Source organism: Trichoderma aggressivum (assembly GCF_033847375.1).
Source record: "Trichoderma aggressivum f. europaeum strain CBS 100526 chromosome Unknown scaffold_025, whole genome shotgun sequence".
NCBI classification, from domain to species: Eukaryota; Fungi; Ascomycota; class Sordariomycetes; order Hypocreales; family Hypocreaceae; genus Trichoderma; species Trichoderma aggressivum.
The window spans coordinates 237,871-254,755 of NW_026946391.1; the positions used below are offsets into that span (position 1 = coordinate 237,871).

At 49.7% G+C, this 16,885-nt stretch overlaps 7 protein-coding genes across 7 annotated transcripts; 4 read left to right on the forward strand and 3 right to left on the reverse strand.

Annotated features, from left to right (window-relative positions):
• Positions 1-153: 153 nt before the first annotated feature.
• Triagg1_6386 (uncharacterized protein) lies at positions 154-1,318 on the forward strand (the record flags this gene model as incomplete). The annotated part of the gene is made up of 4 exons (XM_062901004.1): positions 154-231; positions 288-896; positions 953-1,121; positions 1,182-1,318. The coding sequence occupies 4 exons, from the start codon at positions 154-156 to the stop codon at positions 1,316-1,318; spliced, it is 993 nt and encodes a 330-aa protein (XP_062754639.1).
• Positions 1,319-1,433: 115 nt separating this feature from the next.
• Triagg1_6387 (uncharacterized protein) lies at positions 1,434-2,621 on the reverse strand (the record flags this gene model as incomplete). Its single annotated transcript, XM_062901005.1, has 1 exon — positions 1,434-2,621. The coding sequence occupies one exon, from the start codon at positions 2,619-2,621 to the stop codon at positions 1,434-1,436; it is 1,188 nt and encodes a 395-aa protein (XP_062754640.1).
• A 1,461-nt stretch (positions 2,622-4,082) lies between these two features.
• Positions 4,083-5,124, forward strand: Triagg1_6388 (uncharacterized protein; the record flags this gene model as incomplete). Its single annotated transcript, XM_062901007.1, has 3 exons — positions 4,083-4,586; positions 4,652-4,874; positions 4,952-5,124. The coding sequence occupies 3 exons, from the start codon at positions 4,083-4,085 to the stop codon at positions 5,122-5,124; spliced, it is 900 nt and encodes a 299-aa protein (XP_062754641.1).
• A 786-nt stretch (positions 5,125-5,910) lies between these two features.
• Positions 5,911-7,605, forward strand: Triagg1_6389 (uncharacterized protein; the record flags this gene model as incomplete). The annotated part of the gene is made up of 1 exon (XM_062901008.1): positions 5,911-7,605. The coding sequence occupies one exon, from the start codon at positions 5,911-5,913 to the stop codon at positions 7,603-7,605; it is 1,695 nt and encodes a 564-aa protein (XP_062754642.1).
• A 1,799-nt stretch (positions 7,606-9,404) lies between these two features.
• On the reverse strand, positions 9,405-11,905 carry Triagg1_6390 (uncharacterized protein; the record flags this gene model as incomplete). Its single annotated transcript, XM_062901009.1, has 4 exons — positions 9,405-10,139; positions 10,192-10,558; positions 10,603-11,059; positions 11,803-11,905. The coding sequence occupies 4 exons, from the start codon at positions 11,903-11,905 to the stop codon at positions 9,405-9,407; spliced, it is 1,662 nt and encodes a 553-aa protein (XP_062754643.1).
• Positions 11,906-12,500: 595 nt separating this feature from the next.
• Positions 12,501-13,469, reverse strand: Triagg1_6391 (uncharacterized protein; the record flags this gene model as incomplete). The annotated part of the gene is made up of 3 exons (XM_062901010.1): positions 12,501-12,713; positions 12,753-12,890; positions 13,014-13,469. 3 exons carry the CDS (start codon positions 13,467-13,469, stop codon positions 12,501-12,503), a joined length of 807 nt encoding a protein of 268 aa, XP_062754644.1.
• A 1,285-nt stretch (positions 13,470-14,754) lies between these two features.
• Triagg1_6392 (uncharacterized protein) lies at positions 14,755-15,360 on the forward strand (the record flags this gene model as incomplete). Its single annotated transcript, XM_062901011.1, has 1 exon — positions 14,755-15,360. One exon carries the CDS (start codon positions 14,755-14,757, stop codon positions 15,358-15,360), a length of 606 nt encoding a protein of 201 aa, XP_062754645.1.
• Between the last annotated feature and the right edge of the window lie 1,525 nt (positions 15,361-16,885).

Here is a 16,885-nt window from a genome sequence, read left to right on the forward strand (position 1 = left end):
TGCATTGATAGATATTCTCGAGATGGAAAAGGAGTGTTTGGCATATATATAAGGACTTGTTGAGCCAAGAATCGTCTCGAATGTCCGTCTCCAGTAACCACCTCTACATCATTTGTTATCCATCATTTGCTAGGGGAAACGACTATCAACATCATGGGCGGCATCATAACTCAGATGTGGCCACCAAAGCCTGCCTTTACAGAGCAGAATCTGGGAGACTTGTCCGGAAAGGTATCAGACTCTGACGAGATTCTCTATATCGACCCAATAGCTGATGTATAACATAGATCTACATCGTTACCGGCTCCAATACCGGCGTCGGCAAAGAACTCGCACAAATCCTTTATTCCAAAGGGGCAGCCGTCTATGTCGCGGCCCGAAGCGAAGCCAAAGCCACTGAAGCCATTCAAGATATTCGCGCCGCCTTTCCGACTTCCACCGGTCGCCTCGAGTTTCTTGCTCTCGACCTGTCCGACTTGAGAGCCGTTGCAAGGTCGGCTAAAGAGTTCATCACGAGGGAGTCTAAGCTTGATGTCTTGTTCAATAATGCGGGCGTGATGCATCCGCCACAAGGATCAACGACAAAGCAGGGATACGAACTCCAACTGGGCGTGAACAATCTCGGTCATTTGCTGTTTACAGAGCTTCTGACGCCGTTGCTTGCTACAACTGCGGCGAGCTATCCTGCGAGCTCTGCCAACACGGTGCGAGTTGTCTGGGTGAGCTCTCTGTACTCGGAAATGGGCTCACCAAAGGGAGGATTTGATCCCGAGAACATGGGATTTACGAAAAAGGAGGAGAGTACCTATTACAAGTACTCTGTGAGCAAGGCGGGCGTATACTATCAGGCAGCAGAGTACGCGAAACGATACAAGGACAAGGGAATCATTAGTCTGGTAAGCTAAATGTACATAGTACCAAATCGGACGAGTATGTACTGACGAGCAAACAGGCTGTGAACCCTGGAAACCTCAGATCAGACCTTCAGAGATATGGCGGGCAGGGTTTCGTTCACAAAATAAACCAGAAAGTCATTTTGTTTCCCGCAATCAATGGTGCATACTCTGAGCTATTCTGTGGCCTCTCTCCACAAGTGACGGCAGACAAGTCGGGAAGTTATGGTAAGAATCCGCGACGTTGAACTTTTGAAGTTGCATGAGCTAATGGGGTTCCCGCAACAGCGATACCGTGGGGAAGATTTGCGAAGATTAGAGAAGACATCGAGAAGGGATCGCGAAGTACGAAAGAAGGAGGAACTGGCTTGGGAAAGATTTGGTATGACTGGTGCCTGGATCAGGTTGAACCATTCATGCATTAGTTGGTATGCCCATTTTCTAATCTTGTTTCTGTTTTCTTGCTACCATCTCCCCTTCCATGTCTATAGTCAGTTGTCAGCTGCTTCGTACATCTCATATCGAGACAAAAACCCTTAATCATGTAGCCATTAATAAACCCTCCAAATGCATAGCCGAAGAATGGGCAATCCACGAATCCAACTTGTCTGAATCCATCGAGATACTCATAGTAGCCAACCCAAAGGCATCAATATCCTTGGGAGTCGTGGCGTCAAGCAGCCAAGAAGATGCAAACGGCACAGCAAACAAAGGGTCCTTTTGTTCGAGCAAGCGTCTCCAAACCGCGGCAGAAGTAGCATCCCACAGCCCCCGCCGAGCTGTGAAATCAATGGTGCCCTCGCACGGTGCAGTTCCATCGCGAAAGACGTAGTAGATGCACCTCATGTAGGCGCTCACTTTCCAGGCGCGACGTACACTCTCCATCAGGAGCCAGGTCCGCCACAGCTTGACGGTTGCGTCGGCGTTTTCTTGAGTGACGAGGTAATCGCCGCCGAACGTGTTTTGAACGGTAACGTCGATGTTGACCGAGCTCCAAAGCTGACAAGTCCATGATTTCAACAATGGAATGTATTTCTCAGCCTGGGCCCGATGACGGATGTTGCCGTCAAATAGACGGATGAACTGGTAGATGATCAAGGACAGAACCCTGGCGAGATGTTGAACGGTTGTGAGGGGACATGGGGCGACAAAGGGATCAATGAGGAGCTCCTGATGGGCACAATGCTCTTCAAGCAGTGAATTGGCCTTGTCCTCGATGTGCTGCATTACGACATGCTCGTTTTGGTCGTTTTTGAGACTGTACACCGCCAGAGCGGCATATGCATCTTGAAGACATGGCGGCAGCTTCGTGTCGGCGAATAGAGACTTGTGTATCATGGGGCAATGGCCGGTCTCAACCCACTGTTGAAGCCATTTCTTCACGCAGAGAATGTACTGCCGTACGGCTGTGCTGCGGACGTAAGGCGGCGGGCTTGGAAGATCCTCATGGTAGTGGATGACCCAGTGCTCAGCCTGGAGAAACCAAGGGGCTGGATCGAAAGAATTGGTGGCGTCGTCACTCCTATGGTGGTTTCCGCCATTATAACTTCCATCACACTCATCGTCGCCACTCTCGAACAATGCGGAGAAGGGAGAGTTGAGCGATGCTTCCGGCTCCGTAACTCCGCTGGGCTTTGATTGAATGCCTCGCCGAGCATAGAGACGAGCCGCCGAGTATCGACACGCGACCTGTTTGTCCAAGCATCGTTCGCAGGACGGGCGGGCCATGTCGCAGCGGCGCTTTGAACTGGTGCAGGGAATGCAGGCTCTTCGCCGCAATGCGGGAATCCGATCGGAGTTAGGACTGGAGTCTTTGCTTATCAAAGAAGAATCCATGGCTGCGGATGATTTGTTAGGATTAGACAATCGATATGCGGAAGATTTAGAATATGCTGCAGTTGCAGAGAGTATAGTACACGTACCGGTATGTACCTAGGGGACGGGACTTTGATGAGGCTCAGATGGGAGTCGGGGAAAAGGAGATGCCGCTGGTTTGACGGTTTATAATCCGGCGGAACATTTGCGGAACTCCGACTAAGGAAGATCCGTGGCGTCATGTTCATTGTAAGACGAGCGATGGCCTCGCGCGACTAAAGATTTGGCGCTGGGATAAGTGGTTTGGGACTGAGATCGATCTTGCCGCCTTGGCGATATCGGATTTTTGAATTATGGACTGTCGAGGTTTTGATGCTGTTTTCTCTTGACTGCTGTGGCTCTGTTTGTTTGTCAGTGGTCAATACGCCGAAGCCGCAACATCGCCTTAGTTACGCGCATCCAAAGAAATCATACCATCGGCTCTCTCTTACTCATGGATTTAGACGTATTTTTCCATTTTATTATTTTTTACCTTCTTTGAATCCAATGTCATTCGTGTTGCTGTGAAGCTAGTTGACCCGCTGTTCGAGAGTCAGGGCGGTATAACGCGATTCAAACTCCCGCAAAAGATCCGCCAGAGCCACAACGGGCAAAAGGCATCGACCCCCGGTCGACAAGGCGAGGATATCGAATCAAATCAATATTCAGCTACGGCTATCCAGGGCGACTATTCCGATGGGAAGAAACTCCGATGGGCGGTTTTCCGCAGAAATAGCAATACGATGGCTGACACTTTGATGGACGGCGCTCCGCCGAATGACAGTTGCGGAATTAGATTTGGGGAGGGGAGGGTGGGTTGATACGTGGGTTACAATTTGCCTGCCACTCATTGTATAGGTAGTAAGTGAGGATATTTGCCTAGCGATGATGGATGATGAATGGAATCTTTTCTCGATAGAATCGCTAGACTCTCGATTACCATTGTACATAAACCAGTGGAAGTCAAAATAGAGTTATAAGATGTTGGCGCGGACGCGGTAGAAATTAGCCTACTTTGCGAAAGAGCGTATAGCGGCGTATTGCAGCGTGACAGGGAAGACCAATGTCTAAAATCGGCGTACGGTGGGTTAAACATCGAGGATCTCTTGTCCTGTTTGGGAAATACATTCCATGGGGATTGGTCCGCAGCTAGTACTCCGATCCGATTCATGGTGCCTTGATGGACGAAGTTGATGTATAAATATCATCACTGCTGCTTGCTGTGATGGTGAATTACCTCGATCCATCCTGCAACCATCTTCTATCAACATCAACAATCACATCATAGTACCGAATCCGTCCTTTTTGAAGCAATTATCAAGTTCAACTGCAGCCATGGCTCTTCTCCAAAACCCTTCAGTCGCAAAGACCTCCCACAATTCGGCGTATCCAGCCATTCTAGCGACCCGTCCAGAGCTCTCCCAACAAGGCCGTGTCATCTACGTCACTGGAGGCTCTGCGGGAATCGGTCTTGCCATCTGCAACGCCTTTGGTGAAGCTCAAGCTGCCACCGTTATCCTTACTGGTCGCCGCCAAGGTGCTCTGAACGAAGCCGTCGAAACTCTCTCGAAGAATCACCCAAAGACCAAGTTCATCGGCCAGGTCCTCGATGCTTCTGATCGCCCAGCAACGGAAAAGGCCTGGGCACAGCTCGATGCCGATGGGATTGTTGTCGACGTCTTGATCTTGAATGCTGCTTTCGTCACGTACAGGCAGTCTAAAATGATTGATCTGGAATTCGACGAAGCGTGGCCTAGCTGGACAACCAACGTGGGCGCCAACATGGATCTCATTGACCGATTCTACCACCAGAAGAAGCGAGAAGCAGGTCGAAAGCTGGTACGTCTGCTTGATTTCGAGATGCAGAAATATTTGGGAATGCGTACTAACGTGAGGGTTCGCAGTATCTCATCAACCTCTCAACCATGGCCATTCACGATTTTGAATTTGTCAAAGCCTTTCCTGCCTACTGCGCGTCCAAGAATGCGGGAACTCTGCTGGTGCAGATGTATGCTCAGACGATTGATGCCGATGATATGCAAATCTTGAGCTTCCATCCCGGAGGAATTTACACGGACAGTGTAAAGAAAAGCGGCGTTCCGAAGGAGGCTGTGGCTTGGGATGATGGTATGGCAGTTTCTCCAAGATTTCCTTTATTTCTGTTACGTGAGGTTTTATATAGGTGCTGACGACTATATTTGCAGAAACCCTACCAGGAAATTACGCCGTCTGGGCGGCTTCTGACGAGGCCAAATTTCTGCACGGACGATTTACTTGGGCAGCATGGGACGTGAATGAGCTGCAGAGCGAGGAATGGCGGAAGAGGATCGAGGAGAAGCCAACTTACCTCCAAGTTGGAGTTGTTGGACTTTCATAGACGGGGACGGATGGTCGGATACGAAGAATCCGAGATAATGGTCCTATCAGCCACTCAGTACCGTAGCATCTATCTAGTCAAAAAAGCCATAACAAGTCATAATGAGGCTGATCTGTCAAAACGATTTTTGCTCGTTTGGACTTGCAAGGCAGCCAATTCGGCAAAATAATTTCTGACTAGAAATTCATCACTAGACCCGTCACCAGAAACACCATTGGCGCTCCAGGGTATATTATATTAAAATGTGGAGTGTTTTACTATTAAATTGTGTGAGGTGTGTTTATATGGGAATTTGGGGTTGGATCGTTACCGTTACTTTTGGACACCCACTGTAGGTACCTTGGCAAGCGGAGGACAGAAAACCCGAGACCGAGAAGATTACGAACACCCACGCGTTAAATTATACAACTGCTCTTTAAGTATCTGCTATTATGTCTAGATTCCTTTAGTAGCTGCTATTATATCTAGATTCCTTTAGTAGCTGCTACTATATCTATATTTCTCTAGCAACTGCTATTTTTTAAAGAAAAATTACAGAACTGCGACTATATCAGTATAATATATTCGGATGCGGGCTGCATCTGCGTTCTTCTATAAAAGGACAACTTCGTGAGCTGATTAAATGCTTATATTACTAAACGTATGCACTTGGTCATTTTGCGGTCTCGCCTTTTCTGACCTCCGCTTGGTAGGCTATTAATTTGTCGGGCTCTCTTTAAAAGCAACACACCGCGATTTTGATCCAAAACTTTCGCCTTTTACCACCTCCTCCAGCTCCATCCAGCCATGCCTCCTCAACCAATGTGGCAGGGCATTGTTGCTCGCAAACGGGCCGAGCGAGACGCCAAAATCCCCTCTGAATGGCGTCTCGCCGAGTCTCTTCTCTCTGAATGGCGTCTCGCCGGGTCTCTTCCCTCTGGCGCTAGGCCCTCGGTAACTAGGCCCATAGACTTTCTCCCTCGTTGCGGAATACTCACAGAGCACGATCTGGCCATCACAGCCCCTGATGCCACCGAATTGCTCGCGCGAATATCCGCTGGAAAAGTGACGGCTGAAGATGTCGTCCGATCGTTTTGCAAGCGTGCCGCCGTTGCACACCAGCTAACTAACTGCCTGACGGAAATCATGTTCTCAGAAGCCATTGAAAGAGCCAAGTGGCTAGATTCCGAGTTCAAGAACGGCAATAAGCCCGTCGGCCCTCTCCACGGCCTACCCATCAGTGTCAAGGATCAATTCTACATCAAGGGATACGACAGCTCCATCGGAATTACTGCCCTGTGCTTCAATCCCGCCAAATCAACAAGCCAGGCAGTGCAGATGCTGCTCAACGCCGGCTGCGTCATAATCGCCAAGACCACCGTTCCCCAGACTGTCCTCACCGCCGACACGGATTCGATTGTCTTTGGACGCACGGCCAATCCTCACAATGCCGAGTTTGGAGCGGGCGGTTCTTCGGGAGGCGAGGGCGCGCTGATGGCCATGGGCGGCTCTGCTCTAGGACTAGGGACAGACGCAGCAGGAAGTGTGCGCATGCCGGCAGCGGTGTGCGGAGTTGTTGGATACAAGCCAAGCGCATATAGGATTCCCATCGATGGCCAGAGAATCCTGGGCAAAGGTATCATGGGTACCACGTCTCTAGGGCCGCCAGGAGTCAGCGGGTTTCTGGCGAGGTCGGTCAGAGATGCAAGGCTGGCAGCAAGAGTCATGGCAGAGGCACAGCCGTGGAACGACAGTCCGTTTATTTACCCTCACCCTTGGATGCAGATTCCTTCTCCCGACAAGCCTCGAATCGGCGTGTGGCTTACGACGGGCGTGGTGCATCTTCATCCGCCCGTTGCGCGAGGTCTGCGTCTTGCTCACGATAGACTGAAGAGAGCCGGCTACGAAGTCATTGAGCTGGCCCCGCCGCCTTTCGAAAAGGCGAGTGAAATACACTTCAAGATGGGCGAGTTCATGGACGTGTCTCATATGCGCAAACTGCTCGAGTCCGAACCACACACCAACATTGTCCAAGCGATGGGCAACATGACCCCCAAAGGAATGCAGCCAGAGCTCTCCGTCGAGTATCTACACGAGCTAAACTTCCAGATTGCTCGCATCGCTATGCAGATGAAGAGGTATTGGCTACATGACGGCAAACCACTCGACGGTATTCTGTTTGTCAACGCGCCACATACTGCTGTCCCATTTGACAAATATCTCTGGGTTGCCTTTACTGGCATTATCAACGTTGTCGATTGGACAAGCATCGCGATACCGCTCAACGAGAATGCGGACAAGAATATAGACGTTGCGATGCCACTTGAAGATTGCTACAACGACCTAGATCTGTCCATTCAGAAGCTATATGATGCCGAAAAGTTTCATGGTCTGCCATTATCCGTTCAACTAATTGGTCAAAGGTTTGAAGATGAGAAGCTGCTGGCTTTGGCGGAGGAAATTACCCCAGTTATAACGCAGAGAGGACAGTCCAAGCTGTGAAAGAGGATAGTCGAAGTTGTGAGAGACGACAGTCCAAGTTATGAGAGCCTAATGCATACATGTAAACGCATATTACAGTACCTAGCAAGTTGCTTGTTACGGTTGTAAGCTGTGACCCCGATCAAGCTTCACGAATGGAATCCATTCCCTAGGTACCTAATCTAGCACCCAAGGGTACTTATCAGCACTATGCCAACACCACATAAACCCCAGTACTGCTGGGCTGTGCCTTCCACACAGGGCTCTAGCTGCCTCAGGCAGCCTGTGTGTATTTAAGGTGGTCTTCGTCATGGACCTGGGTCTCTTCTTCTTCTTCCTTATGCATCCTTACTTAATTTAATGATACTGTTGGGGAGTCTGGCAGCTACTGAGAGGAGGCGACAAACCCTCGGGATACGTGTTGGAGGTCCCATATATTTTCGCAATGAGGTACCCCCCAGCCCTCCTGACAGCCTTCCGTGCAATTGATAAAGCATTACGCCACGACTACACCCCCATGCCTGTCATAATACTGGGGTACCACGTCTGGTGTGATCTGATGCAGAAGCCCAATTTTGGGTTGGAGGCATACATGGATGCAAAATACGCTCTGGCACACCCCTCTGCCGTTGTGACCGTGCCCTAGCCTCCAATCTAGTACCACCCAGCGGGCTGACCTGATAAGCGGAGGACAGACTGAGTACTTTCAAACACTCACGTAGTAAATTACTACCTAGGTATATGCCTTTTGCTTTTTAGTATCTTCTACTATAGCTACTAGGTACCTACCTCTAGTACTTATATTTTCTTTGCTATATGTATATTTCTTTCGTAACTCCTACCGTTTACTATCATGTCTACATCTCTCTAGTAATTGCTACTATTTACTATTATATTTACATTTCTCTAGTAGCTGCTACTACATTTATATATATTTAGTAATTGTTATTATAGTTATATAGTAAAATTCGAGCGCTGGCTGGTTGGGTTCTTATATTCCTGAATGTATGCACTTATCTATTTTGCGATCTCACTTGTTCTGTCCACCAGTTGCTTGGCAAAAAGACCCCAAGTCCCATTCTTTTACGGTTTAAATAAAACCTCTGCCAACATCCATTTTACAGAGATCTTCTTAAAAAATTCACTCACATATTTTCTCTTTATTTCTTATTTCCTTTTTTTTTTTCACTTCGTATATCTCCTACCAAATATCAGGGTGGTGGACAGAAATTCCCTTTTAAATCATCACAGCGCGCTTTTGTCATCGTTGCAGCGCCTTCGTTACGGTTACAGCGCTGTTACGATAACTGGACTTTTGGAATCCAAACGTTCCCTTTTGGTGGTTGGGTTGGCTGAGCGGCACCTCTGCGACACCCATACGCTAATGTACCCAGTACCGGCACTGCGACACGAGAATGTACTGTGTCCGCTGGTATCAAGTACCTTTTCTGTGCATGCAACGGAAAGCGGGGCCGCGACCTTAAAAATGGGGCACACAAACTCTGAAATATGGGCATCCAGCTCCACTGTGTGACGATCATTTCCGTAAGCGCATATTTCTAGCGAGTGTGCACGTGCAACATCTCTATCTCTCCAGTCGCTGTTTCCCTGTTGCTGCTTTCCTGTCCATCCACCCGCTTGGCTGTTCCGAGTTGCTCTCAGACATTTCCACAAGATCCATTTGATGGGATTCAACAGCTTCGCGTTCCCCTAATCTTGCAGATTCTTCTCTTCACACAGCAGAAACATCGCCGCCAATTGCTTGCTACTCATTCAACCACAATCTTGTTGGTTCTGTCCAACCTTTAATTATTTTGCAACTACCGACTAATCCAAGAGACAGGCACTTGACATCGTCTAAACGTCCAAATGTCTCGACTAATCGCCCGTTTCGCCGGCGACCATTTCCTCACCACAAAGTATACTCTATCGCCGCCGGTAGACCTTATTGTGAGTGACTTTTTCCATGCCCAAGCATACAGATCGTAGGTGTCTCTAGCCACCTTCTGTAGATGATACGCCCTAGTATTCTTTTCTCTCTTCTCGCTCTTTTCAATCAACTCGATTGCGCCAGCAGAACCGTCAACCCTGCCGATCAAGCGACGAGCTGTTTCTCTCTCCGAGGAGGGTACCTTGATATAGCAGCAGCGTGTGAGTTCTAGCACCGGCGTGAATGGGTCCTCCCCGAAATGACGCACGTGATAACCGGTCGAACAGTACCCGGCCGGCTTGAAATGCGAATCTGGGCCTTGGACAATGGCAATTTTCTTCTCTTCATTGGCTTCCGAGAGGGTGTCGGATTGTTCACCCCAGTAACTGTTGGAGTACCAGCAATCGTAGATACCCTGCCCAGACTTGAAGGCGGTGTTGTACGACAGGACAGAGCCTTCTTCTAGGGCAAATGGCGGACTTTTAGACGGATTCGAAGACCCGGAAGGCTTCAGGCCGTCTATAAACAGGAGCCGGCGCTGTACCATTTCCTGTAGGAGCTCAAGAGGGAGATGGACCATCTGCGTGGACGTGCCGCTGTCCCGGATGCGCTTCACCGTCCACTCCTTGTATATGGCGTTGATGATGGAGTGCATTGTTACTTGGAAGGTGTATGACTGGACCCCCGGAGGTATTTGTGTGTTCCTCGACGTGATTTTGCATCGTTATAATATCGTAGTCGTTTTCAAATGGCCCCCAACCTCCCACAACATGTCGGATCTTGTCCCCAGGGAACAGCATCGCAGTTGACTCGTCGTTTTTCGTGTCATTGATCCACATCATGTCCTTCCATGATTCGGCAGCGAGACTGAGTCCGCCGATTGCCACCACAGCGCAAAAGGCTTGAGGCACTCCAGCAAGTAATCCGAGCAGAGCGAGGGCGAGGCCAGCAGGTGTCAATAGCTCGCCTCGAGCATCATTCCTGTTCTTAACGGTACAGCTGACCATTTCAGCGCTGTTGTTTGTGACCGTTGCATATTTGGGGCTAAAGGAAAACAGCTTTGGGAAGCTTGCTGGTGTTTGTCCAACCGCGGAATCGCCACCGCCGTCCAATGTGTTTCATCCGAGAAGCCGCAACGACTGCGAAGCGACAGCTCCAGCGCATCTCTAGCCCTGTTCAGGGATCCCTGAAATTCATGGGTTTGGCCACTGATGAAGAAGGCTCCCTCATTCTGCTCGTTTTGTTGATTCTCCGATTGCTGCTGTTCCTGTCCCTCCGCAATACGAAATACCTGGGAGGCGGCAGGCGTTTCAGTCGTCGCCACCTTGGACTTCCGATAAATGCAGACATGGGTTGCAACTGGGGCACTGCCTTCTTTTGTTTTGTTGAAGACAACTAGCGCTATACGATTGCCGTGCGATTGGTCGTTGATCCGAACTGGCCCATGGAAATTAACAGGTTCACAGCTCAAGAACTCGGTTTTCGTCAGATGCTTGCGCGTAACAAGGCCCACCGATGAGGTGGATTGAGTCGTGTCTCCATTGACTTAGAAGTGGGCATATAGCGGAAGCAGATTTCGCGGAAGCAGCATCATCAAATTGTAGCCTCCACAGTTAAGGCTGGCTGTGTTGCCATCTTCGGCAATGTCGACACTCTCAATCACAGTGCCAAATCTGCCATGGTCGCCGAGGTTCTAGCAATCATCATCCAGACTTTGGCGAAAGACGATGACTGGAGCTCCTACATCGATCCTCGAAGGGAGAACCACAACGAGGAATTCTGTGCCCTTAGATATCTTCTAGCCGATGAGTCCTTGATAAACGAACATGGCTTATATGAAGCTGCCTTGCTCGGCTATGCTTATGGGGGGTTCTAGTAACGCCTGTTGAAAACAAAAAAGATTAGCCCCAGAGGCCTATTGAGGCTTATATTTCAACAGCATCAAACGGCTTCTTGTTCAAAGAGACACAGCAGAAGACTTTGTTACTCACATATGCCATGTATGTATTTCTTCGACACGGGCCCGTTTTATCATTATTTTTTGTCGCCCCCAACGGAGACCGAGACCACGGCATTGGCAAAAGTACCGTCTCGCTGGCAAATCTGTGAATGCATTTGCGAGGTGGAAATTGAGCAGGGATTCATTGCCATAGTGGCATATCCAACGGCTGCCAGGTGAGGGCTTGTTCAAATGCCCATTGGCTGTGTCCTGTCTTGCGAGATTCCGAATCCTCCAAACTGCATCGTCTTTCCCTTCCAAGTTGCTCTGGCGAAGAAATCCGACTGACCAAACCCCGCACCGAACCTCTTCCTATTGGGGAGTCCGACGAAGCCGTAGCGAATGGATTGAGGTTTGGCATTGGAGTCGCGGTTCCCAGCCCTCATCTTCATTTCGAGATGTAAGCGGGTAGTGCAGCTGAACGAGACGAATCAGATTCTTTTCATGGGAAGAGAATCGCAGCTCTCTCTCTTAGCCAACGTGCGAAATTGTTGCAGCTGTTTAGAACTCCAGAAAAAAGTATTAATACGCATCAATATCTATAGATTTGAACACAAATACCTCGAATACTCAGTTTTCTCATCAACCTCTCTACTACTACTAGACAATAGCATGTGAGGAGACAAAGTATAATGAAGTGACATCATAAGAACGAAAAAAAAAACTGACCGTAATATCAGAGAAGTAAAAAATGGATGACCAAGATAAGAAGAAGGATGCATCCATCGAGAATCTCAAAGGCCACACCGACTCATTTCTCGCCGTGGCCTGGTCTTTGGATAACACGCGAGTAGCCTCAGGGTCTGACGATAACACCATCAAGCTCTGGGATACAAAGACAGCCAGATGTTTATCGACAATCAGTGGCCATGCACAAAGCGTCATGTCGGTGGCCTGGTCGCCAGACAAATCTCGACTCGCATCTGCATCATCGGATTATACAATCAAAATTTGGTATCCAGACTCACAGGAGTGTATGCTTACCCTCTAGGGCCATGCCGATGCAGTCACATCCGTCGTCTGGTCCCCTGATGGAGCGAGGCTCGGGTCAGCGTCGTTTGACCGCACCATCAAAGTCTGGAATGCAGCGAACGGCAAGCTTCTCATGACGCTCGAGGGCCATACCGCCGACGTCCGGTCAGTGGCCTGGTCAGAAAAGGGAGGAGTTGCTTCAGCATCAGCCGATGCTACAGTCAAGATCTGTGATACCGTTTTGCAAGATTGCATTCGCACACTTACAGGACATTTCAAATCAGTCATGGCAGTAGCCTGGTCCCCAGATGGAACTCGCCTCGCTTCGGGGTCGATGGATGCCTCAGCAAAGATCTGGAATCCAGAAACAGGCGAGGCCACCGCAACATTCACGGGCCACGAGGACTAGGCCACGTCAGTGTCCTGGTCGTGCAATGCGAAGCGGCTCGCATCAGGATCCTTCGATAACACGATGAAGATCTGGGATACAGAAACGAAAGCGTGTGTATCAACACTCAAGGGCCATACCGATGCCGTCAACTCGGTGGCATGGTGCAACACAACGACCCATGCCGCTTCGGTGTCCGCCGACAAAAAGGTCAAGATATGAGATGTCAGTACCGGCGAACCAGCCCAACCAGTCCAACCAGTCCTTGAGCTCATCCTCAAGGGCCACGAGTCTGGGGTCAACTCAGTATCTTGGTCGTCCGACGGAAAGGAGATTGCATCCGGATCATATGACCACACTGTCAAAATCTGGGACTCGTCAACGGGCGAGTGCGTCACAACACTTCGAGGCCATACCGACTTTATATGGGGAGTTGCCTGCGCACCCAACTGGAAACCTGGCAACAAACGGGTCGCTTCGGCGTCATACGACAAGACGGTGAGAATCTGGGACGCAGAGACGAGCCAATGCCTCCACATTCTCCATAGCCATACCAGCTCAGTCATGACGGTGGCCTGGAATCGCGATGGAAACATGTTTGCCTCTGGGTCGTATGACAACACCGTCAGGATTCGATACCCAAACAGCTCAGTGTCTCCAATCCATTTTCACACTTGATCATCAAGAGCCCGGCGCGGTCACCTCGGTGGCCTGGTCAAACAATTCCAAACAGATCCTGTCAGCCAACGACACGCTCAAGATCTGGGATTCGTCCACATTCGAGGCAAAATCAAGGCCTCAAGGCGACAAGAGCGATCCTCGTTGTGCGCGCTGGTCACCCGATGGAACACGCATCGCCTCTGCAGGGTACGACAGGAACGTCCGAATCTGGGACTGGAGATTAACTCAATGTCTATTGAACCTCGAGGGAAATACTGACTAGGGTCTCTGCGTCAACTGGTCCCCGGATCAAACACAAGTCGTCTCGGCGTCGTCAGACAAAACAGCAAAGATATGGGACGCGGGCTTGGGCAAGTGTTTGTCGACACTTCACCATGATGACCAAGTCATCGCGGTAGCTTGGTGTCCAACGTCTTCGCGGAAAGTCACTGGGGGAGAAGACAGGACGGTCAGGGTTTGGTAGGTATGGATTTCAGTAGGGAGCATCTGGCAGCAGATCGGCACGGCTCGACTTTTCATCCGAAGATCCAATAGATACACACGTTCGCAGTCAACGAAACAAGAAGTTGGTTTCTATCGGCCAAGAAAGGTTCAAGACCTACTGGATAGCTGGGACAAGGGCCTCAGGAGATGATCAGCGACATATTACTCAGCTAGCATCTGAAATGTGTCGGGCTGCCGAAGTCGGAAATCGTCTCTCTATTGAGACAAGGCATCGCCAGGTTATTGCAAGGCTGGAAGAAATGGACCTTTGAACATTTCGTCTGCATTATGAAGACTACTTGGCCTGTGCCTTGCTTGGAATCTGACAGTCATATACACCTTCCAAAAGAAGGACAGTCGAGACTGAGATTTCGTTTTGCGTGAAGAATGTGTTATTATACAATTAAGACTGCTTAATTAATTCCTTCTTCCCTGATTTTTCAATAATTCAATCCACGACCACAGCCCGTGCAAAAACACCACTGGTTACAAAAATTCCACAACGAAGCCGGAATAGGAATGACGCGCTTGTAGAAATAACAAGGTATGCATGGGGGGGAGAAACATCAATTGATGCTATCGAACCAGACTATCCGATTCTGTCGTTAGCTAACCAGGTGTCTGTCAAACTACATATTTAGAGCCGCGGATCTTCAGCAACAGAGCCGCCAAAGCCCAAAATCCACCAAACAAGTTTCCAACTCAGATCGCCGCAAAATGCCACTGAAACTCGTACCCAGTAAACCTGAAGAGGTGCCGCTGATGGTAGAGACGTACTTTGAGGCCTTCTCGCAAGATCCGATCCATCAGCGCTTCGCCCCAAGAGGAACGCAATCGGCACGCGATTTCTGGACAACGTCGCTGTCGGCAGAGATTCGCGACGAGAACAACCATTTTCTCTCTGTATGGGACGACTCTTCCACGCCGGAAACGTTTGTTGGCTTTGTGAAATGGATCGTCCCAGGAGCTTCCCCAGAGCCTCTCCCGCCGGCTGACCAATGGCCCAGCGAAGGCGACCAGCAGTTTTCCGTCTTCTTCTTTGGCAGGCTCGGCGAGATGCATCACGAGGCCATGGGCAAGAGGCCACACTGGTATCTCGAACTGGTAGCAGTCAAGCCGCAGTATCAGGGCAAAGGAGCGGCCAGCTTGATGCTCAAGTACGGCGTGAACAAGGCTGACGAGGACAAGGTGGAGTGTTTTCTGGATGCTTCTCCGGCGGGACAGCCTATTTACGAGAGGTATGGGTTCAGAGTTGTGCAGAGGGATACGTTTTTGGACGGGACGTATGTTCAGTGTGCGATGGTTCGGGATGCACGCGTCTAATGGCAGTTGAATTGACAGTTGTGACAAGTTGTGTATTCACCAGATGAAACCTCTACATGTGTCTTCCAACTCCATCATGATGCCCGTCCCTGTCCATTGCCATTACCGCAAAGTCTCCTCTCCTCCCCTTCCCCTTCCAACAAAAAAGAAGAACAAGTCCTGTTGAGAGACAAGATGAAATGTCGACGAAAGAGATTCTCAGAGATCCTGACAATTGTCAGTAATCTCCCAAGGCTAGCAAAAAACAAAGGAAGCTCACCTCCGTACGAGACAAGAGTGTAGTTCAGGTGGATACAGAACAGCTGTTGAATGGCCGTTCAGGCTGGAGAGTAATGCTGTAGGCGGCGGGCGCTTGCTGCACTGGAGTGTCGAGCTCGGCGTGGACTGAGGTGGCTCAGTTGCCTCGTGGTTGTTTGTACGAGCTGGCTGGTTCTTGTTGCCGTTGACGCCAACAGGTGAAGGGTTCACAACATTTGGCTTGGTCGCCTCAAAGTAGCCTCTTAAAGGGGAGACACCCTCACCCCCCGCAATTGCCCCAGACTCGTTCTGATCATTGTCTCGCTTGTCGATTGCTGGGGGTAGGGCAGGGGGGCTCGGGTGTCAAACCCCTACGCGTAATGAAAGTGAACGCAGGTGAGAGATTCGGTGTTGTTGATGGAAAGTTGTCTCGTCAAAGGGGGAAATGTGGCCTCTAAAATAGAGATCAATAGGCCTGAACCTGCCTTCCCTCTGGGCTCCGAGCAATAGTTGCCACCTGATTCATCAAGCGAAGGCCGCGTAATGCCATTCCTCTTTCACCTTCTCTAAGCATTGAGACTACGTAACAAGCACCTAGTTTAGGAAGAAAGAGCTGCTTCCTTCAAGTCACTCTCGGATATTCTGTTTCCTCATTGGCAGCATCGAGGCGAGGTGCGTGGGTCCGATGGAGGCTGCTGCTCGTACTCGTAAACAAACAGCTTATGGTTGACCGCCAAGGCCCTCTGCCATCTTCTCCTCTCTTCCATTCTCTTCTTTCTGTATCTCTCGCAATTTCCGTCCACCAAGGCTTCTTGCTTCTCTTTGATTTCTCCTCCTTGTGAATCTCTGCCAATTCTTTCCATACGTCACCATCGAGATGGCGTCGTGCCGCCACCAGCCTCTGCATTCATACAGCCTGCATCTACACACTTCTCAGCAACTCTTTCATCTCTGCCGAATGGCGATGTCAGAGCTGCTTCATCACGCGTTCGGTACAAATCAACAGTCAGAAATCACCTTGTGCTAATCCCTAAACCGGTTCATTTGAACAGTGTGTTCTTTTTCCCTTGAAAACCTACGTCTCTGCATTGGCACATTCACTAACTTGCTCGCCCTTGAATCAATCAAGTGATATCAACAGTGCTGCTTCTACAACATGCTTGCGTATGTTCCCTCCAAATAATGCGTTGGGCCGGATCTTCAGTCGCCACAACCCAAAAGTACGTCCCTGCTCTCGTATCAACTCACGTATTTATATCGATTCATCTGCTGACTCTCTCCATAGATT